The sequence below is a fragment of the Sparus aurata genome, chromosome 20 (genome assembly GCF_900880675.1).
Source record: "Sparus aurata chromosome 20, fSpaAur1.1, whole genome shotgun sequence".
Taxonomy (NCBI): domain Eukaryota; kingdom Metazoa; phylum Chordata; class Actinopteri; order Spariformes; family Sparidae; genus Sparus; species Sparus aurata.
In genome coordinates this window covers 21571648-21595730 of record NC_044206.1, presented here as the reverse complement: position 1 = coordinate 21595730, position 24083 = coordinate 21571648, and the positions used below count along the sequence as shown (strand labels likewise).

Below are 24083 nucleotides of genomic sequence, written 5' to 3'. Positions count from 1 at the left end.
TGTTTCCAGGAAACCGATCAAGTAGATGTTATTTTGAGAGCGATTTGCTCCAAAGTATTGATACATTTTGATAAGACACTACATTTTTAATCTAGCTGGTAACTGTATTTATCACAAGATCAAACTCAAGGCTGAGCTCTGCTGTTAGTTGCATGACAGTGACGGTGAAATGCATTTGTGGGGCATAAACCCATCATGTGCCCAATGGTACACCGAGAACACTGAGGGTTCAAATCCCACTGGAGCATCATCAAAAGGTGCAAGATACGTGACCTTGACCCGTTCTGCAGTCAGTGCCCCTTATCAAGACTAGAATATGTGGCTGGAGCCTGGATGACAAGGTGGCTTAAATGAAGAGTACCAATTCCTCCATATTGTACAGTGTGATTACAAACAAACATTTTAATGTGAACATCTTATTTTCAGGGTTTCTTTCTGCTGGAAAATATCTGCTGTAGATTATCTGGAGATTAGCAGTCAAATCATGCATCCTTAATTTATCTTCTTAGATGTTCGTAGGTGCAAAACTAACAGTCACGATGCCACAAAGTGTAAACATGTAAATTCCACAGTGAACAATGAGTGAGCGAGTGATCGAGGGAGTGATTCAGACACTGAAGGACTTGAGGCCAGAACAGTTAGTCCAAGTTAAACATAAATGTTTTAATGGTACTATTTACAAAAAAGAAAAAAAAAAACAAGTCTGCTTTTTGATTAGGTTAACTGCTGCAACAATCGAACAGGTACATTGACATCTTGCTTAACTACGAAAGAAAAAACAGTGATTGAATGGCTGTGGCATAAAAAGAGGTGTAAAATGAAAACAACCATAGATTTTTTTTGCATAGCAATTAGTTACTTAAGGATGGGGGGAGGGGGAGGGGGCAAAGAGTGTGGTTATGACACTGTGGGGTGGCAGAAAACAAAATCCAATCTTGCAACAGAGTAGTCTAAATCTGATCAGTCTGAGAGTGAAACTATCGAACAGCAGAAAATAAAATCTTCCCTTAAATTGAAAAACCTGAGCTCGGGGTGGCTTCTAGCCGAGAGCTGCTACATTTGAAATGTTTTGCAAGAGAAAACTTGTCAAGCTGAACCAGAAAGAAGAGGAAGGGGGGGGGTAATTGTGTTACGTCTTTATTTATCCACAATTTTCTAATACAGCAACGACTGTACGCAAAGAGGAGGAGGGAGTGAACTTAGCAGATGGTACAATCATCCCTGTTAACCTGCGATTTATTACTTTCTTTTAATAAGTGGAACTCTTACTGTGTGCTGTTGTGATAAGACTAACATGAGCATGTTTTCCAGCATGCAGCAGCGCTTTCTGTAGGGCAAGTGCTCGAAGGACACCCCGGTCCTCTCCACGCCTCTTTGAAAACAGAACTGAGAGTGTGAGAGGAGACCGCGGGGTGGGGAGACGGGAGCTGGACACTCTGTAAAGGAATGATTTACTCTTTCAAAAAACACAGAGAATGTGTTACAACAAATAAAACAAGTCAGGAATGAAAAACAAAGAAAGCAACAAAAACTAGACTTGGCAGTTGGAGAAGTGCTCTGGTGATTTCAGGCGACCTCTAGAGGGAGAAGAAGGGAACCACATCTCAAATGTACCTGTTTATTTGGATGAGGAGGACGAGGGGAGGAAGGGGGGTATTTTTTCTTGTTTTGTTATTTGTCACTCCACTAAAAATGTACATGGGAATTACAAGCAAACTAGTCAATAGAAAACACCCTTTGGCCATATTTTGAGGAGTCCGCTACATAGTGCGCTACAAGTGTACACGCGACATATGAAACACCACTAAGCCCCCATGTACATTGTTTAGCCTACTACAGAAAACATTTTTTGTAACGTGTTGTTTTATACTTTTTTTTTTTTATTTTATTTTTTTTTACATTTATCCTTTTTTTCCTGTGACAAAAACAAGTGTAGGGAAAGGCTTCTATCTCCATAATGTTCACTAAAAACTGTGAAAAGTATTAGACTGATGTTTGAATATCAAACAACAGGAACCCATTTAATATCTTATTCTGCTTTGAGGTTCTGCTTGTTAATGCCAGAGAGGAGCTGTAGGTGGGTGGAGGGGTCGGGGGAGGGGGACCTCAGCCTGTCAGTCATTCATCGGTGGGTGGGGGCCTTGTGTTTCAGGCCGCTGTCGTCGTCACACGGCAGCTCCATTTCGTCCGAATCGAGCCGTCCGTAGGTGGCGGCTCGGCACCCTGAGATGCTGCGCATTCTGGGCCTGATGTGGTGGTCGCTCTCTGCCTCGGGCTCCGGGGCCGGGTCTTCTGGCAACGGGAAGCTGCGACGTTCCCACGGCGCTACCGTCTGCAAATATCACACAACGTTCAGTAAAGACAATGAAAACATTTCTATATTATCCTGGCTAACAAACAACAAGGCTCATATAGATTTTCAGAGTAAAATTCAATCACCTCAATCAAAACACACGCAGCACTCACAGGTTGTCGACAGGTATTACACTCTTAAGTTTAACAAGTTGTCTTGTTAATTTCAACACCAGATGTCAACAAACCCAACGACAAAGGTATCATTTTATTGTGTTGATGAAACACCAGTTTATGTTGAAAATGTTCATATTTAAGCACATTACTAATGTTGAAAACAGTCCCACTTTCCAGACTTTCATACAGCCCCTGAACCACAGTTAATCACAGCACGTACCCGCTCTTCAAAGGTGAAGTCCGGCGTGGAGCACCGTGTGTCCTCACTGGACAGCAGCCGGTGGGAGTCTCTGGAGCAGGGCGTGTGGGGGTTGGAGGTGGTGTCGGGGCTGGCTGGACTCATGGGTGACGGCACGTGGCTGTAGTCGTGCAGCATGGGGCAGTGACCCGGGTCCGGAGACGCGGGCTGAGGGGTGGGAGGGTTGGTCCCACACAGCAGCGGAGTGGTTCGCCCATCCACAGACTTGTACGACCTGATGGACGACACAGATCAGAGTTTACATCTACAGCCTACGACCAAACACGAGTGTGTGTGCGTGTGTGTTCAGTGCTGTACCGACCTGCTGCCCCTCCTCTTAGCAGGAGCCAGCGCCATCCAGGTCCAGCGAGAACGCTCCTGATCCTCTTGGGCCTGATGGAGCACAGTGAAGGCTGCGTCTGTCAGGTCCTCCACCTGCAGACACACAGAAATCTGTTCATCAGCTGACAGAGAACTGTTGTTTTCATGTTTGCAGCGTTTCTGCAGGTTTCACCAGGACTTTTTAAACCGACAGCTTTCAGACTCTTGAAGACTTTTTCATCACATTATATGTTGCTATAAATGCAAATGCAAAAATAGAGATTTTTTAAACCTACAGAAATAAATGTATATTTTGTTTAGTATCATTTGATCATGATTTTTTTAATCCGCACAATTTCGACACCCAGAGAAAAACAAATACAGCAATGGCAATGTTATTTGTTGTTATAAATATTTAACAATGTGTTTTTTATGATTGACTACACTATGAAACTCACATTATGTTGAAAATGAAACAGTTTTCAAGGAGTATATTAAAATTCTAAGTATAGCACAGAAATGGACACATGGATCAACCAAAACTAATTAATGTGAAACGTATTTAGGTCAGAGGTCAGAGCAATAGTACCACAACAGTCTGGGGATTTTCCAGACTGAGTACTACTGACAGTACAAAGAGATAACCTTGAAATTGTGACCACCAGGTGTCACTGTTCGTTCACTGCCAGACAGCATAACTGAGTTTACAGATGATATTATGTGTTAATAAATAACGAGAGAGTGTCTGCACGTTTTAAAGTAACATGTGTGAAACTCAGGTGATCCTGATGTTGGACGCCTGATATATAAACACCAGTAAACACGCACCTCTCGTTCATTTTCCTCTTCAGTTATGGGCTGAGAGAAGATGTCCACTGATCGCCAACTACACACACACAGAAAAATAAAACGTGAGTACAGGAAACCAGCTTTTTCGGAAAGAATATAAATACTCAGAAAAAAGGAACCCGACCAGACGAGTGGGTGACTCACAGAACAAACATCATGTGGATAATTTACCTGGGTGTGAGAATCTCTTTGTACTGCAGCTTCTCCACCCGGGTGGTGGCAGCCACAGACATGGGGATTACGATGTTGTTGATGTCAAAGGAGCTTTCACCTCGTCTCCTCTTGATGGGCTGCTGCTGGGGGACAAACACAGCATGAGGAGTCAATATCAGGCTCCGATAATTAAACTGAATCTTTTTTAGACCTTGTTCAGATTATTTTTAATCAGATTTCTGGATTAATCATGTTTGCTTTCTCAATCTCTGCAGGCAAGCATAAAGTTATGTATGTGTGGCCCTGCAGGTTGTATGGAGGACAAATGGTTATTAGTGAGAGTTATTTTAATCTATATTTAATTAACATGTAAGTGCAAGTATGAAGTGAACATACAGTGTTACAGAGGGCGTTATGTTTAAAGAAATGTGAAATTGCAGGAAATCTTTGACTCATTTCGACCAAAAAATATTTAATAAACAAATATTTATCCAACTGAAGACATTTTCAGACTTTAATGACCTGCAGACACTCTGAATATAGTTGTATTTAGTTTATACAACACCAAGTCACATCGGGGTCTAATCAACAGTTCTGTGACGTCATTTCAACAACATCTGAGCTATGAAATCTTCATAGGTGTTATTTATTGCAGGTGGGGGTGAGGATTAATTATCATGATTCATTTTCTCCATGAAGTCGAACAAAATTGCTCCACGGGTTGGTGCAGATATATCCACGTTCACATGTCAACATGTATTTTTGAAAAATGATCAGGTTGAGATGTTGTTACAAACTGAAAGACTAATTGACTAAAAAAATATGAGTTTAACCCATCATGTCAATTTTAATGCTTTTACTTTTTAAATATCGATAATTCCACAGTTAGTGTCCACATAACAGCAGGATCACTGTGGTAGACTTCAGAGGCCCTAAACAGTCATGAGTCCAATGGATTAATTCCTCATTTTTCCTGTGACACCTTTCAGTTTTCTTGAGATCAAAAGTTATTTCAGATAAATGTTGTTTTCCTGGGATAATGAGATAATTCTCGAGATCTCAAGAAAACATTATCACTATCAATATCACAAGATAACAAATGTTTTGCCAGGATCACGAGATGATTCATCACGACAAAACGACTTTATAAGAGTCATAAGAGCGGACCATTACATACACTCTACTCTGGCCTGGGTTTTGTCCATTTCGAAGCAAAACCACCTGAACTTTTTCAGCATAAATCAGTTGATGCACTTGTTAAGATGCCATGTAAGGACACCAGCATGCCGCTGTGGGAAAAAAAATACATTAAGCTATAAGAAATAAGAGGGAACCACCTTGTTTGCTTGTGATGATGGGTTCATTTATCTTGTTATCTCAGGATAACAAAGCTTGTTTTCTCAACATCTAAAGAAACGTATCATGTCATCTGACATGAACAACTCAACAATTTCACTTGTTATCATAGGAAAAGGGGAGGAAAAAATATGTTCAACCCATCATCGTTCAGGGCTTCCATACACCATGAACTGTGCTGTTATGTTGTGTAACTCCTGAGGGCAATTTCTAACACATAAGGAGTGAAAAATATGCCTCATATGTAAATTACCTACAATAAGCTGCAGCAGCACCTCCAACGACTGCTTGCCTGGTAACTGTTCAGACTACTCGGAGTCTGCAGAGTGTTTTGTTTGCCGACACTTTCTTTGCTTCCGTAACCACACACACAAAAAAAAAACCCACAAGGCACATAAAGTTTCAGTTTGGTTTCTCTTTCTCATCTGCCCTCCCACAAGCTTTATCTTTATCTTACATGTCACCAGTGTCTGATATCAGACTGTATTTAGGCCACATGTTCTCACACTTACTGTATTTCCCAGTAAGTTTCATGTCTCAAAGAGCATGAAACTCACACTGAACTGCTTCTAATTTAAACGATTACACTCGTGTTTGAGAGACTTACACACGTCAGTCTAGGAAATAAAAAAGGGTGCGTTATTTGGGAACATCTTAGCAGACAGCTAATTCAGTAAGCAAACAGGAAGTGAGACGTGGTGCGGTGTTTGTCTTACAGGTGTGCTCGGGACGCTCTGGCTGCCGGGGCCCAGCGGTGTGGAGTTCTCTGAGGACGTGGACAGCTGACGTTGGAGGGGGCTGTGAAGTGACGAGTGCATGTTGGCCAGAGTCGTGCAGGGGCTGCTCGTATCCAGGAACAGTTTGGGGGAGGCTGGAGGACACAAGATTCAAATTACTTACAGTTTTCACACACATCACATCAAAAAGAGGCCGAAAAGAGAGTACATTTATAGCAGGGCTGGATTCATTTAACACTCACAGTCAGTCCTGTCCAGTGAGTGCTCTCTCAACCTCTTGCGGCTATAGTTCTTGTCGAAGGGCCCTAGCGGGGTGGAGAGGGCCTGCAGCCGCTCGGTCTTGCACACGGCCTGGCCCTCGAGCCGGGCTGTGTTCAGAACAGCACTGCTGCTGCCCACGCTGCTTTCCGCTGTCCTCGGCTTCTCAGCACGGTTCTTATAGTGGCCCAGTCCTGAAACACCAGCAAACAGCCATAATATTTTTATTAATAGGGGTTCCTACAGATTTGACATTTTTCTATAACTTAAACTTCCAGACTTGTCCATGGATTTATTTAGACCATTTTGACATCAATGGAAGATCACATACTTATGTACAAGTACCTCAAAACAGTGCTTTGGTACAGAACTTCAGTAAATGCAGTTTGTTACACTGCAGCGCTGCAGCAGAGGAAGCTCTGTGTGGGAGTGTGCGTTCAATCACAAGCCATACCTCACTGGTAAACACCATGCTCTGCTACTGTGATCAATTTGTCTTCAGACATTCAGAATTTTATATTATAGAAATGAGTCTAGTTGTATTTCTACATACTAGAATGATCAGTGTTTTGTCACAGTGCAGGGATACATTTAGATATTTGTTCCATGTCCATCCCTGTTGTTCTTAGCTTTGGTTAGTTTTCTCTTAGTAATTTGATTTTTTTTCTTCCTTTTGTCATCTAAATTTTAATTTTATTTCAATTTCAATTTCATCTAGCTGAAGTCAAATATTTCAACTCTACAATTCCTGAATGAATGTAGCGGAAACACTGCTGATTATTAGACAGGCAGTTGATGAAAGTTTTCAGAAGTTTTAAATATTTTATTGGGTTTCCACGAGCTCCTAAATTCATAATATTCACTACACAGGATATGAAATGTGTCTATGTATATTTCAGCACTAAAATAAAAATGAGTAAAGCTTCCGTAGAGCTGTAACAGGTTGTTTTCACCGGGGCTGGGCGGCAACAGCCAATCACGTAACGGTCAGAGGTGTTGTGAAATCAAAAAGTTACTGGGACAAACGTTGTGAAACAAAAACGACCTGAGATGAACTGGTAGTATGAAAAAACATTTCATCATGACTTTACTATTTATTGGCTTTTATCACAATTTCATGGTGACACAGTTTCCCTTTTATTTGGTTACGAGTGTTTCCTCATCTCATGTTTATTTCTAACACTGAACAGTATTGTATCACTTACCAACTTGTAGGTCATATGCAAACACCTCATGAAGTTTAATTTGCAGACATGTGTCTGATTGTCAAAGCGGTTAAAACCCTCATTTGTACTTACTGACTGCCATAAGTGAGTTGGTGAACTTGTGCTTCTCTTTGGACGAGGACAGCTTGTGTTTGAGGGAGAGCTTCTTCAGTGGTTTGCTCCTCTCCAGCGACTTGCTCTGCCACTGGCTCTTCATCACCTGCTGCAGACGTAGGCCTATACAAACGTCTGAGGGACGAGTAAACACCGGTGTTAGGAAACTAAATTTGGAGATTTCACCAGCGTGCAACCAAGTGTGAAGCAGCATACGTCAGATTTGCCATCTGTAGCTCAACATTAGCAATTCACGACGGCATGCAAGATTTATACAAAGCCATGGGCAATCTGCTATTTGAGCCAAATCCATTGTGGTCTTGTGGTTGTAAATACAACTTTGTCTCAATTATGCATCAGTCTAATGTGGTTCGTGTTTTGTTTTTGAGATAAAACAAATTCCTTGAAATACACACATTAAAACAAGACTCTGAAAGCTAAAAGGACATCAGTGAATCACTGAATGGTAAAAGGACCCAGCCACTGAGAAAACAACACTTATTCAGGGGAACATGACACCCATTACAGCTTGAGGAGATTGTCCAAATCGCTGAAAAATGTTTTTGAAGGACTTCCTGCCTGTGTGAGGCCACTCCCTGTTTGTCTTCCTCTCCAGATGTAAAGTAGGAAATGCCTGCGTAAACTGAGCACTGACCGTCAGGGAAGGAGAGGATGGGGTGGACGCCAAGATCCAGTCTTGACAGGCGCTCCAGGGTGGGCAGCTCATACTGAGGGTCCTCTCTGGGGGTGGGCCAGCCACCACACATCACACAGCTGGGGTTGACCCTGCAGTTACACTGGACACAGCTGCTTCTCGGGGCCTGTGGGAGCACAAAAGGAAAACCATGTAAAGTTCAGCAGTGTGTATGCATAATTCAAGTCTACATTAAACACATTAAGAACATATTACTCTGGCTTCTGGAAATCTCTACATTTTAATGCACCACAGGAGTAAAGTGAGTCAGCCAAGAAAAAAACATGTCCCTCTTCAAAAGCCATCGGCGTCATGGTGATGGAGTGCCTGCATTTTTAGAGGGATATATTAGTTCTACTCAGAACTGGACTGCAGAATAATGAAACCAGCTGTATAGTGCGAATCACTGTGACGTCAAACTAACAACAACAGTCACTTCCGGGCAGAAAAGGGGATATTGAGTCACATTGTTTAGTTATGTGAATTCAACAAACTTTCTTACTATGGTTGTCAGTGTCACCATAATATGTAAAGTTATAAAGTTAAACTTGTTGGTCTGACCTATCGGTTGTTTCTGCTGTGTTTCCTTCATGTATTACATTGCTATGCTAGCATCTTTTCAATCTACACAACAGGGACATCCCAGACTAAAGGAAATGTTGTTTATACTGCCAGTACAGGCGCTTTAGACTGGGACAGACCAGGGCAAGCTGGTTAGCATGCTAACCCCAACAGAGATCTCTGCATTACAACATCACAACCTGTGTTTCTTCATTTTCGGTAGATAACATAAGTTCTATTTGTTACATATTTTAATCTTGAATTCTTAGTAGTATGGTAAAAAAGTTGTGGACAAAAACATGGCTGTGAGGACACAGTGACCTTAAAACTATGACCGACACAATCTAATCAGTTCATCCTTGAGCCCAAGTGGATGTTTGTGCCAAATTTGAAGAAACCCCCCTGAAGGCATTGCTGAGATAGGGCATTTCAATTGGCTGTTCCCAACAATGAGGCATATAAACGAGAATAAATACAAGTAAAATCTAAAAAGACTGAAAATAATTTTTTACATTGTACTTAAAAATTGTTAATGTAATAGTGGCACTGGGGATGCAGTGATTGAAGGGCGAGTCCTATGTTTTTGTGTTTTTAATATTTTTAGATCATTCTGTAGCCTTACAATATATATAATAATATAATAATTATTATAACGTCCATGTCTGACTGAGCGCTACAGGTCTGTGTGTGAACATGGGTGTGACTGAACTTCACTCAAAGGCACATGGCTGGTCTGTGGCCAAACAGCGGACAGGATGACGTGTACGCTTCGGCTGACTTCACACAAAATCCAGCAATGATGCAGCTTCCCACAGGATTGTTTTTGTGCTTTAGAACGTAACCACTGTGAGGGTCTGAGCACTGTAACCCTTCCCAACGGTCATTACGAACAGCTAACTGGGAGTGTCGATTTAAAAACCCGGAAGAGAATGAGGAAGTACCCGCACTTTAAAATACCATGGCTTTGTAACCGTAAAGGCTCAACTTCACATAGTGTTTCTGCTCCCTATGGTATAAATTAATCCTCACCAAAACAGCATGTAATCCCTTAAAGGGCACAACACCTGCATAAGACATGTTTACAATTTATGTTGTTTTGACTAAATCTGCACTTTGACCTGATTTGAGTTCATGTTTATGAACTATTTTGTACTACATTAATTCTACTTTGAAAGGCAGGAGAATGGTGTGGAGATAAAATACAATAAAGCATCTTATTAAAAATGCTCATGTGACTTTTTACATCCGCAGTGTTGTGAGAAGAAGCATTATAATCATGAAACTTCAACTTTATACTCGCACCACCAAAATCTACAAAAGCACCAATGAGAAATCTCATTGCATTATAAAAACAAATGTATGCACAAAGTACATGTAAGACATTTTAAAGGCCAAACTTGAATGCGGGTGTTTTGTGTGTGTTTGCGTGCATGCAGAGGAAAGCAACAATCAGCCAATGGTCCCATTTTTTCTTTTTTTAAATAAAACTTGTGAGTTGTCACAAGGCTGATTACTCCTCTTTGTTGTTTGCCCTAGTTTTTGAAGTCAGCCATAAAGTTACAAACCGCAGAACTCATCAGTGAGTTCAGCCTTAAACACAGCGGATGTTCTTCACAAATAAAAGTTCATTTCATGACTCTCTGCAACCAATAATTCTACATTCTGACAACACTTCCACGCTGATTTCAGCATCTAATACATTTATACAAACACACTCTCTCAGTTCCTTTAAGGTGAAAGTATTACATGACTTTATAGACTGGATGCAGTACAGGATGCAGTACAGGATGCAAAGTGTGTACGAGCCTACAGACACAAACAGTCCAGCTCACCTTGCCGTTGAGGTTGGGCACCGTGTTGGGCTGAATGAGCCGCCTTCGTCGACAGCTGACGAGCGGTCGTGTACGCGCAGCGACACATGTGCTGTCGTACGGCAGCGGCTGCTGGTGCTTGGTGTCCGCACTCTCCGCCATCCTAAAACAGAGACAACCAGGGGAGCAGATGAGACTAAAGATCTCACACCTTCAAATTAAAACAGAAACACGTTTCGTCTCAAGTGACAAGCAAGTTAATTAAAGATATCAGTGACATAAAACTATTTTTAGCCTCCCTGAAAAGCTTCAATGTGGCTTAAAACTGAACATGTCACAAACACTGGTAGTTGTCTTATTATCTCTGATTTAAGCAAGAAAAGTGAAATAATGATATTCAAGGGTAAAGTCCTCCCAACTTAATCCCAGTTTGAGACTTGCAAAAAGAGATTAGATTCCAAATCGATAAGTCTGATGATTATTTCCCTGAATAATCAATTATTAGAAACAGCCCTGTAAACTGTGCAACACAGGAAGACACTTGACTTTGCTATCATTTATGATAAACAGCATTAATTTGAGACGGTGAAAACAATAACATGTTCAGTGAATCTGCTTGAAAAATGACATAAAATAAGATGATTATCAAAATGATTGCCTATTGCTTTTCTGTTAAGCAATCCAATGATTAAGCAACTAACAGCTGTACAAAAACCATCTCATAATTACAAAGTGCTAAAATCCATTATTATCAAGACCTCCCCTCTTGTAAGTCACAGAGAGCAACGAAACAACTGGGGCTGCAACATTTTTAACAGATATTACAATTGATTCACAATGAGTGGCAATAATAATTTTAACAACAGAAGTTCCATTTTCACTGAAAAAACTATCAAAATCGTATTTACAAGATGGAAAAGGTCACTTTGTCTCTCAAAAAGATGGACTGTTTTTTCGACCGTGGGAAAGATGGTTGTTTGTTTTCCATTTCCTTCTTAAAGAATCCTTTTGGTTTCCAAATGTGTCACTGTAACATGTGTGCACTTGAATGAAGCCAAACTGCTGCAGACATTTTCATTTATTCTATTATGACTTTTTCCTCTACTTCCTCCTCTCTGGATGTATACAGATCTTCACAGTCATGCTTTCAAAATCAAAAGAAATGTGACTATGAATCAATCTAAATAAAAATGAGGCTGTGAGACATCACTTCCGCTACAAGGCTCCTGACTCATTTCCCCCCTCTTTGATTATATATCTATTTGTACCATCAGTGGATTGAATATATGGATTTACAAATAAAAAATTCATAACAATAATAAAAAATTGAAAATTCATTATGATGCGACCAAACAACATTTTTTCTTTTCAAGATTAGTAGGTCAGGACATCTCTGCAGCTCTACAGTACTTCATCATAACGCTCTTTGTCACATTTTGCCTTCATCAAGAACATCGCAGCTCCTGTGATTCGGCCTAGAAATGAGGTAACCATTACGAGCTGTACCTGCTGAGGACGCCGTTAACTGGTTGTGCGTTTTGACCTTTCAAAGGGCCGGCCTCTGCGCTGGTGATGTGGGCGGTGCCTGTGTGCTCCAGCCGTTCTGAACCACCATCCTGCATCGACAGATAAGACAAAACCAGTGAGATCACACCTCGTGTTAACTGGCACAGAAACACTGTCTGACCAACCCAGCATATTTAATGAAACTACATCACAGACTGACTGAATCATCCTGGTCCTGTGGTCTTAAATTATTCAGGCTAGATTTGTGGAAAAGCGCTGGGTTCTCCCAAAACTTAAAAACCTATTCTGCACTGTCATCAAGAAGCTTCTCTGCCAGCTCGTTCCACATGAGCTTTTAACTCAGGAATTAACACAACTTTCAATCACATTCTAGTTTCTAATTTCTCTATACTGTTTATTCAGAAATCTTTCCATGCACGCAGGTTATATTTGTTTTAAATCAACAATGTGACTCAGCAAACACACAATGACATCATTACCACAAGGTTAAAGTGAAAACTGACAGTATGACTAAACAAAATACGGCAGTGCAAATGTAAACCAGGAGAGGAGGCCACTCCTGCAGTGGTGCTGGTTTAACTGGTTTAGCATTTGTACAAACAACACAAACATATCCGGAGACCTGAGAGAGATCCTGTGATAAATTATATGGCAATAATCTGGAAATGAAGGTTGGAGGACTTTATTACACAAAGGCTCTTGTGTCTGATTCATTTCAGACCCCAGAGACAGGAAAGAAACAAAAAAACAATTTCCTGTCAACATTTCTCTTTTCATTTGCAGCAGATGATTTGACAAAAACAACTTAAATGTTTCATTGATCGTCAGGTAGCTGATGAATAAAGTCACCTGCCAATAAACGATCACAGACTCATGCTGAATGAAGGCTGGTTTAATCTGGAGACTGATTTCTTTCATCTCTTCTACAACAAGCACTCATTGTATGTTAATTTTGAATGGGCTGACATGTTATTCAAGCAGATTTTTTAGTGAAAATGTTTCAAGCTTCAAGATTTAACCTTGCACTGATGTTTTGCGCTGAGCCTTTCTTACAAGAAATGACCTAAATTACAGCATCACTAAGGCTCATTCTTCTCACTCTACTCATTCACAATAACTGTGTGTTCTTTAAACAAGTACAACTTTACCCCCCAAAGGCCTTGCAGTTTTTAATCATTTCCACGATGTATCATCCAATAAAAAAGACAAGCAAATTCAGTCATTTTTGCTTCAAAGTTTACAAAAAAACACCTCAACTTCCTGGTGAGGCTTATAAAGGAGGATGCAACACAAAATCACAAATACTCAATAAGATTGAAAGCTAGATTTAAGAATTCCTCCAAACGTGGATGGATCTTAATCGATGAGTCTGCGGATATCACAGAAAAATTTGGTTTCTACCCACGAGACAGAATAAAGCTCAGCTTCTGTTGAGTTTCACTCTGCTTACCTGAGTATTTACAGGCTCAGTCTTCACTTCTGCCCCACCTGCAGACACCATGCTGGGGGAAACACCTCCCAACTCTACTGAGCCCTACAGAATCAAGACCTGCGTGTTATACTTCCACCCCAAAGATAAATATAAGCACCATATTGATGTGACTAACTGATCAAACAGCTCAGACGACAGACACACGAATACATACATATATAACAGAGGCGTGAGCGACTGACCTTGCTGGCGCGGATCTGTCTGTAGATGTCGGTCTGCTGTCGGATGCGGTACTCCAAGTCCGAGATGTGGGCCTGGAGCCAGTTCCAGTGGCTGATGATGGCGGCTCTCTCCACGGTGTAGCGGCTCTCCGCCCGCTTCCATCTGGGGTCAAAGAAAAAAATGGGTGTGAGTGCTTGTTTTCAGGTCGAGAGATGAAATTCAGGATAGAATTCTGCACCAAAACGCCTCTTCACCATTGATAATACACACGAATGGGAGTTATTTAGAGCTGCAGCGATTAATCGACTAGTTGTCAACTATTACATTTATCCCCACCACCATGGTTATCAATCACTCATAATTCTGACTTAAATGTAAATGTTTTCTGATTTATTTTCTACTCTGTGACAGTAAACTGAATATCTTTGGATTGTGGACAAAACAAAACCCTAACCCTAGAGCTATTTAAGGACATCAACCTGAGCTTTGTGAAACAATGATGGACAACATTTTTTGACATTTTACATATGAAACAACCAATTGATTTATCAAGAAAAAAATCAAGAGATAAGACAACCATGAAAACAATCATTAACTGCAGCCCTATAACCAAAAGGGAGATGTGATCCATTTTCTTTTTTGCACAAATGGATAAAGTACAACTCACAGATTAGTTTACAATGAAAAGAATGGTTAGCTGCAGCCCTAATGATTTAAATACTTCAAACAGAGCTGCAATGAGTATTTAAATGATTTTTTTAAAGCGGAATTGCCAAAACATTGTGGTTTTCAGCGACTTAAATGTAAAGATTCTCTTCTTTTCTGTTTTTGATTTTGAGTGTTGGTCGGATACAACAAGACGTTTGAAGAGAACCTGGGAAAGACAATTTTCCCTCCTTTCTCAAGACTAATGTTAAAATCAAGAAACTTATCCGCAGATTAATCAACGAGGAACATTGTCAGTCACAGCCCTAGTGTATAGGCTAGTTTGATAAATGTCTGATCTGCCATCATCATTGCCCTATCAACATTGAAAGATTAATTAAATATTTAGTGAGTCTTCACGCATTTCCCCTGTCAGACTGCAGAGGTCAGTGAATCAGCATATTACAAAGCTCCCAGCAATGTGAACTGCAGGCACCCTGGAAAAACATTCCAGTCAGAAAACAATAAGACCAGGCATCCATCTGAAGTGTGGGACAGAGATAAAAATGGGGATTTTCATTACAGTGATTTATTTCATGGCAGAGAGTGGTTGCCAGCTGAGAGCAGAGTACTCCATTTTACCAGTATGACACACAGAATGGGCATTTCAAAGGCAGACATGAGAGGAAAATGTCTGCTCTGCACTATGCAGCAGCGGCCACAGAGGGCGCCATTTCATCAAACTGTGGGCTGCAGCGACCATGGCTGAACAATGAAAAAAATGACTCAGATGGCAGACAAAGATAGACCTTGCACTTCTCTGCGCTTTCCCCACCCTCCACCCGTCTCTGTTTTCAATTTCCAGAGCTCCACCAGGATGGAGGAAGTCGAGAACGGCTACTGCTGCGAGAGGGAGAAGGGACAGGGGAGGAAGAGGGGGAGCAAAAGAAGGACAACAAGGAATGGGAAGCTCTGGCAGACTGAGGAGGAACAGAAGGGCTTTAAAAGCAATCTACAGGCCACAGGGTGCTGGAGGGGGTGGGGCTGGGTCAGGGAACAGTGCGGCAGACACTGGGATCACCAATAATCCAAGCAGGCATCCTGTCTTATTGTGGAGCTGAGCGGAAGGAGAGTTACTGAGGTTGCAACGCAGACATCAGCCACTAATCAGAGGAGTGAGAGATGTCTTGATTCCCATCTTTACTCAGCCAACACAATTAGAAATCTATAGCTTGTTCCCTGCACTACAGGAACGAGGACACTGCTGCAGTGTTAATAACACTTCCTGTTGCTTTTCTATAGACTGGATCCCGATTTGCACAGATAAACAAACATGTTATTGAATGTTCACCAACACTGCAACACTCCTGAACACACCCAGGGCTGGTGCATTAGATCAATGCACTGGCAATTCATTTGCATCCCTGAGTCCCCGTGGAGACCCATCTTAGAACAACACGGGTGGCCCAAAGTGTGCCGCACGATCTACTGCACAAATTAGTCTGAGCCTGTGAGCTGTGATTCACCCGGAGGTGGGTGGGTGGACAACTGATACAACAAAGGGAGGATAGGCCAGGTGTGGTGTCCCTCAGGGTGAACTGGAAGATGATCTCAAGGAGATTCATACTCTGCTTAGAAAGGCGAGCAAGGCCCGTGTCCATATAGCATTCTGTTTTTCGAGCAGAGGCGCTGGCTGTGAAGGAAAACAGAGAAAAGGCGCTGCACGTGCATCTTGTACCTATGACAACAAATATCTTGACAACCGCCGCTGTATGATCAAAGGTGGAGTAGGCGGCTGCATGACGTGCTCCATGGGAGACAGAAATACAGTGAATATTATTGCTGATGTCAGGAAAAAGCAAAGAGCAATGGTGACATCACCAGCGTATCGTTGAAAATTTGAGAGATTTTCAACTCGAAGCTGGCGCACAAAAAAGGCGGAGTGGTCACAAAAACAGACACCGGGCGCTGCGCCTTTTCGCTGGGTGACTGCATGCTGCTGCAGACGCTCACTCCTCATTCGGAAACATTTTAAAAGATGCAGACGTTCTGAAAAAAATGCCATATGGCCACATAGATGATCACAGAGCACGGGGACGGAAACTGATCAAGAAAGAGAGGAAATTAAGGTTAGAGGAGGATCCCAACCCTCGCTCTGATCTAGACCAATTAATTAAAATGAAAACTCATCAGCTCTCAGGCTACAGCAGGAAGAGCTAAATCTGTAGTTTAGTAAAATATAAACACATAGAGGCCTTTACAAGTCCAATGACCTTAATCGTCATAGAGACGGAGGAGGGGTCAGTGAGCAGCATTGAGGAACCCCCCCTCACAACACCAGGAGCTCCATCCCCCTCTAACCAGGACATATTTTCCTCCCCCCTACTCCCACACACAAAGCACCAGCGGCAATCACTACGGCCGCCGTTTTCAGGCCGTCAGCACATTCTCCATTGTGGTGCTTCTCTGGATGCAGCACATATGTTGTATGGTGCTGGACACCCCTGTACCATACAGTCTCCTCCAAAACCAACAAACGTAGTCCAGCTTGTCACCATAAAACCAAAGTCTGAGACGCCATGATATACCTTTCCACCGGAGACGTATGTGTGATATTCCTTCATGCTACCAGACGCAATTATCCATCAATGCCAAACTACATAGATTTTGTCAACAATACATTCCCTTGTGGTTAAACCTGCACTCGTACTATTGTCTTTCTCTACACTCATTCATGCTAACCTCCATAGTGTGTGCTTATTCATACTGTAGGGGGGTGTACTTCCTTTCCATAGACACACAATTGACTGGTAGAAGATTAGCGCTCCATTTAGCTGGTAAGAAGCAGTGCAATTATGTCGTACACTCTATATGTAATTCTCTATAAATTCTAATCTTCTCAGCCATTTTTTGCTCCTGATCATTTGTCATCACTCAGCACTACGAGCACATGTTCAGCAGACTGTATACATACCATGATGAAGACCTAGTGGCTGAAAAATGTTGGCCTTTTTTTTCCTCAATGATTGCCATGACAATAAAAGCTTTTTAACATTTACGTCCTTGTTTATCTTTTAGGGAGTGCATGAATAATTTGGGTTCCCCCTTTTCCCTAGAGTATCCGACACAATCGTTTGCCTATATTGTGTTACACAGAGCAACCAATCATCTCCTCTTCTTCTTGGATTATATACATGCTTCTGTATGAAAGGGCTACTCAGAAACAAGACTTCTAACAAACCCATTTAAACCCTGTCCCACATTCCATAATGCAGACATTTTGACACAAGATGGAACTGACTACACTGTTATTTGTTTGCTGCTGGATAGTTTTATCACAATATACTGCTGCTACAAACTGGAGCAGGGAAGCCTCCTAAGGCATGCAATACAATTCAAAGTATCTCAAAATTGTATAAGGTTTTTGGTTATTCTGTTTGAACGATCATATCAAACCTTAGTTCACGGAAAATTAATTAGAAGACAATGTGAGACAAAGACAAAAAAAACTGTTGTGTGGCTGTGGTGGCAGCAGGTAATGTTTGTTTTTTGTTCCAAGTCTATCCCTTTTGATCTTATTTTCGGTTCTGGTGTTATAAGTGGTTTAAAGAACTAATGTTATTAATTTTGTCAAGCAATTATGATTTAAGGGCTGCTTCAACACAGACAGCCTTCTGCCACTTGGTATTGTGTGTTTTTGTCTTGTTATCCAGATTACAATGTTCAAATTCCCATTTTAACCAGCCATGGTGGTAATGTTCTCATTCTGGGTGTCCACCACTCCGGAATTAATCTAAAGTTAACACAGAACAACCATGCAAAATGATAAATCATTTTAGGGTAAAACAGTAAGCACAGACCATATTAAATACCGATGAAGGCAGTGAACTGAACTGCCTCTAAACGGCACAAAATATGCAGCCATCAAACTCAAATCCATCACCGGTTGCTGCTCATCTCTGGACCTGTGCTCAGCTGTGTCCTCTGACTCAAAACATAATGCAAGCTGGGGCTGAATGGCATGGTACAAATAAATCAGATTATTTTGACATTTACTGAAATAGCAATACGACTTACAATAAATAAGAATGATCATTTCACATCACTATTTTCATTTTCATCGAAAAAAACAACGTATAAAATCGCTAGGATGTGACATTTGTTGGTGTCTGTACAGCACAAACATGTTTTCTAACATCTGGAGAACAACATCTGTAGGCCGCGACATCTCAGTAGCATTATTATAGCATCATACCATTATGCTGTCTGTCACATTTCATCATCATAAAAAAACTGCAGTTACTGTAACAGATATTGCACTGAGCCACAGTGCGAATTCAATTATATTTCAAATAATTGTGCAGTCCTAATATACACAGTTGTGAGATGCAGACAGAATTGCAGTTGCATCTGTCTATATCCATATTTTGCTCAGAATTGCAACGATTAGGAGGTCAGGTTTCCCAAATGTGTCGCCATCCCACTTGCTACATGACAGACTTACAAGTAAACTGGGTTACACCGCTACACTAAAGCAGTGATGCAGGCTATATTTTCTAAATGCAGTTATCGGACCACCAAACATATTTAGAAGACATGCACCATATATACCAAGCTGATAATCATATTGGTGAAAATCCAGCCAATAACTACAGATGGTATGACAAGGCCAAATTGCTTTCATGGACTTTAACCGTAACTCTACAAATTTCTTACATTTCAATGTGTTTATAGGTCGTGGGGAGGACCTACTGCATATGTGAAAAAAGTAGTATAAAGTCTTTTGTGGCTCGAGAGGAAACTGCATGTAATCTGATAAATTGCGTCAAATGATGTCACTCAGTGGCTAAGTTGCATTCTGAGTGATTGAGGCACCAGGTTGAGAAGGGAGAAAAATGTGTGGATTAAAAAAAAAGACGTTAAAGATATTTCTCACACTGCTGAATATTTTTTTTTAAATCATTTGTTTTTAAACTGTCCATAATGAGTGCTATGCTAGACCAGAACACTGCTTTTCAAAACCTGGTGCCTACATCACCCACAATGCCACTTAGCTTCTTCTGGAGCTACAAAAGTGTTATTTTTTTTCCTACTATGCAGCAGTACTAAGAACAAGACCTATTAACACTCTTTAAGATATAAAATGGGTGAGGCAATACTAACTAGTGTATACAGACAAGCGACACATATCCAATATTAACTCCAATCATGGGAAAAGATCAGGACTGTTTACACAAGGCAGTTATCTCAGTTTTAATGTGCATTAGGTGAGAACTAATGATTCTTTATCATAGCAATGTTCATATATTAAACTGTGAGCTCTTTGTACAAAAGTCTGTCAGAGGAACACAGCTATGAATAGAGGTAAAACAAGGTCTGCAGACATTCTGCTTTTCACATGAAATGCAAAAATACCACTTTGCAATTATGCTTCACAATCCATTCAGTCATCATTAATGCTCAGTAACAAGAACAAGGGAAATCAAAGCAGCAGCTGTCATTTTAATTTCTTTGTTCTCTAGAGTCAAGGACTTTCAAAGCACATTAAACGAACTGAAAATTATCCAAACACTGAAACATTTATGGGAAATGAACATTGCCTTATTTTTCAGGTTTATTGTAATGTGTAAGGAAGGCTGGAGCTTCACAGGACAGCTGGTTAAACTCCTCTCCGAGTGGAAGAAAGTGCTCGGGAGCAGCGATTGTGAACGAGGCAGGCCGACAGGGTGTGGGGCAGGAAAAACTAGAGAGGGCAAATGCAGCCAGAGAGCTGCAGCAGTCATTACATAAAAGAGGGGGGTTATGTAACGCCTGTGGGTTCGTGTTGAGGAACTTGGACCGAGCTAAACACATCCAGATGTGTCAAACCGGTCTGAAACCTATACTATACAGTCACTCGCATACATTCATAAATACAGACACACACACACACACATACACACAGAGAGGAATGGAAAAAAAAAGGGAAAAAACGTAGCTAAGCTTCTCAGACTGCAGAGTAATGCTGAGCCATAAGCATGAAAGGCACGCTGTAGTCTCAGCCAACCCAGTTACCCTAGTTCGCGGGCAGCAGGCAGACAGGCATTTTAACTGTCTTACTGCATAAAAGATCACACAAACATGTGCCCTGGATCACCTGAACCTGGTTTCGTCATCTAACAGACAAGAAGCCAGCACAGCTATGTACATTTTAGTGCTCTTAAGATAACACATTTCAGACATTTTCATTGTTCTGTCTATGACTTATTATGTAAGCTCTGAGATTTCCTGATGAGCATTATTGTTGCCTCAGAAACCAGAAACGGTGCCCACTCGCTTCTTAACACAGAACAACCCGTGCTCCATGTAACATGCCTAAATAACAGACATTTCAATGAATATCAGAAAGCTTCTCTGTGATTCTGCAGCTCGTTTAAAAGCAGACTTCAGCTGTTGAGCTAGCAGCACCCACACCCTGTAGAGGCCATTGTGGACGTCACATCCACAGACAGACACAGTGGCTGAAGCAGAAAGGCCCTGCAGCATAAGCACGGCAACAGATGTTGGCTGGCCCCCAATCCTCTAAGATACGGGAAACCACGTCTACAGTATAGACAGGGATGACAGGATTAGCTGTAAGCAGTGTTGCATCCAAACAAGCAGCCCAAATAGGTTATTTTCCACACTGCTGTAAACTCAGCTGACGTTAAATAATTGAGGTGCTGCTGCCTGAAGAAGACATTACATTGTCTGTAGTGTTGATCGTTGTAGTGCTGTAAGCCAATAATTGGTAAGTGAGAGAAAATGTCAGTTGTGAAAATGTGGCATTATGGGTATATTCACACACACACACACACACACACCCTACTGCTAGAACAATAAAGTGTTCACAGTGAGGTAGGGTTTCTCCTGTGCAGGGCTGGGAGCTGAGAACCAGTTCTCTGTGTGTTGTGGGATGGATGATTATACAATGTGCATCAGACAGCTGCTTACAGGCATTACAGATGGACAGTTTTTAAATGTCCACGGCAGCTTTCACTCCCTGTACACAGAATTATCAGGCTTACATGAGCTACCACTTGGCAAACATTTGCGAATCTATAAGTGACAGGTGCTTGTGACAGCAACACAAAATCACAAGTGGCTTATTCAAAACATCGGCGCACATTAACGAAGCTCTACAAGCCGGTTTTCGGTTTACTGTTCAAAAACAGGCTCGGCTGCTTGGCTTGTGGTGTTGTGAATATTATCGGCGCGTAGAACCCACAGTTCTAGGCCCGCCGTTTACAACCTTAAAGCTTAAATCTTCACTGTAGCCGTTAAGGTAAAAGCATTAGCGAGGACCAGTCTTACACGGGTGCACAGGCTCAACCATGTCGAGGGTATAAATAACGTCTTCTCAAATCAATTATGGATCTATGTGCTTGTGGAGACTTGGATTACCCTGGACGATCTGTATGGAGCCATTTTGTGTTTTTTGGTTGTTTTTTTATGTTTTAAAACAAGTCTCCAGCTACTTCAGTTGTTAAGGAGAATGCTTCAACACTTTCTTGCTGTAAAGCTTCAGCAAAGTGACTGAATTTTCATTTTTTGAGTGAACATTTCCATTTAATACAACCACCGGTTTTACTGTGGTGTTTCTAAAAACATGGGCCACACCTAGGTTATTAATAATAACAAAAATTCTTTTTGTTAATTCTGCCTCATTGTTCGATGACATTTGGTGAACTGACTGTAGGCCAGACACACCGCACGCATGAAAACTCAAATGTGCAGTCATTTTATGCATTAAAAATGTCAGAAATGTGCAATTTGAATATCAGATTTAAGACTAATGTCATCGACATTTGTGGGGATGCTTTCAGAAAAGCCCTGCCGCTGAATTTAATTTCTAAGAAGCTTTTCATCCAGATGTAGCAATAAATTATTCAAATATTCACTTATATCATTACTATTAATAAAAGCTCATGGATTCATGCTGTTGAGAGATGGGGTTGGGGCTAACCCTCTCACTAGATGGCTCTGACAATAGCATTGTCAGTTTGTTTAAACTCTGGAACTGTGGGTCTGGAACTGCAAAGTCTAAAACTGTGGGGGTTATGTAGGGCCACAATTTTGAGCTTTTTGAGAACCACTGATGGAACCTGCACTTCCTTGGGCTTTTAGCAAAAAACCTGCCTACTGTTGAGTTTATCGGATAAGTGGCTGTCGAGACAAAATCAAGGACAAACAAATTCCCTCAATCTTACTGTGATTGTGTCGCTAGTAATACAGGTCAGCTAACCTCTTGTGCCCTTATAAAACATGGCTGAATCAGTTGTCAAGTGCACTCAGTTCTGGGTTATTTTCTTAAGTGAAAAATGACTCTGGGTTGCTTAACAAAACTCCTGCAGGGAAGGCAACATCTCAATATTTGCCTCAGCAGGCTGTTATGTGGGTCAGCAACTGAAGATCACAGTTACTGAGTAATCAGTCGACTAGATTCATTGTCATGTTAGTTCAGAGCTTACTGACTGTCTTCCGCATATGGACTCAAACACAACCAGCTAATGTATTACAGTTATCAGTGACTAACTGTATAATACTGAACCATACCGTATACTGTAGCACACTTGGTCTGGCAAACATTCTTTAACAGGTACAGGAAGAACTATGCATTTACTCTGAAAGTAAAATAGTGTTGTAGTTTATAACCATTCATTCATTAAAAAAGGGGCACTACGTAGTCTTGGAGAACAATTGCAAACATACATTTTTTCTATTTACAATATAAATGAAATAGTAATACAAATTCTGTAATATTATTTTTCCAAAACCGAATGAATGAGTTGTTCTCAGAGGAAAAAAGGTCCCCAGAAAACTGCTTGAAGCCTGAAAGGTGGCAGACCCCTCCACATATAAACAAAGCAGAACTGAAACTGTTGTTCTTTGAGGTCAGTCTGTTTATTCCATTTATTGAGACAGGGAAATTAAGCAAGTTTGTTTACCAAGTTTGCTTAGGCAGAACAAAAAATAAGATAAAATAAAAAAATTAGTTGATTCCCCAAATCTAAATCGTCCACCTTTAACAGCAGCTTCTTCAATAAGGAGTACAAAAGCAACTATTTTCTGTTGTGTTGGGGGTTTCACATTCGCAGGGGTTGTAAACTTCTTTCACAATTCCACGGTACTGTTTCCCTAACGAATAAGCACTAAAAATGTCCATACATTTATGGGAACCTATTTCTACACACTGAGGACTTAGCAGTCGTTAACAGCAGTGACTAATGTTGCAAGAACCCGTAGCTGCTTCACAATAAAACCCCCAACAATGGTAGGCCGCTGGAACGCATTCATGGTAAAGCAGGAACAAGACGTGTCACGTTTGCTGGAACGGAAGATTTACTGCAGCTCAGATTGAAGAAGATGAGAATAAAACAAGATCACAACTAGCAATTTTGCCCGGTTGTTTAAGGACTGTAAAGGGCGCTTCGTCAAGTTCAGAACACACAAAAAAGCAGTGATGACTGTAA

The 24083-nt window shown here is 41.1% G+C and overlaps 1 protein-coding gene across 7 annotated transcripts in view; it reads right to left on the bottom strand.

Annotated features, from left to right (window-relative positions):
• Positions 1 to 642: 642 nt before the first annotated feature.
• The window catches only part of kansl1a (KAT8 regulatory NSL complex subunit 1a), a 35322-nt gene continuing 11881 nt past the window's right edge, over positions 643 to 24083 (bottom strand). For 2 of the 7 annotated variants that reach the window (XM_030400027.1, XM_030400026.1), the window contains 13 exons: positions 13968 to 14109; positions 13744 to 13827; positions 12273 to 12382; positions 10788 to 10929; positions 8356 to 8521; positions 7680 to 7835; positions 6366 to 6584; positions 6103 to 6257; positions 4049 to 4173; positions 3857 to 3914; positions 3030 to 3142; positions 2690 to 2942; positions 643 to 2332 (listed from right to left, as the gene is read on the bottom strand). In XM_030400027.1, the coding sequence (XP_030255887.1) occupies positions 2123 to 2332; positions 2690 to 2942; positions 3030 to 3142; positions 3857 to 3914; positions 4049 to 4173; positions 6103 to 6257; positions 6366 to 6584; positions 7680 to 7835; positions 8356 to 8521; positions 10788 to 10929; positions 12273 to 12382; positions 13744 to 13827; positions 13968 to 14109 (1933 nt within the window). In that variant the 3' untranslated portion in view covers positions 643 to 2122. The remainder of the gene's footprint in view (positions 2333 to 2689; positions 2943 to 3029; positions 3143 to 3856; positions 3915 to 4048; positions 4174 to 6102; positions 6258 to 6365; positions 6585 to 7679; positions 7836 to 8355; positions 8522 to 10787; positions 10930 to 12272; positions 12383 to 13743; positions 13828 to 13967; positions 14110 to 24083) is intronic. The other 5 variants (XM_030400028.1, XM_030400031.1, XM_030400029.1 and 2 more) reach the window with 5 other exon arrangements.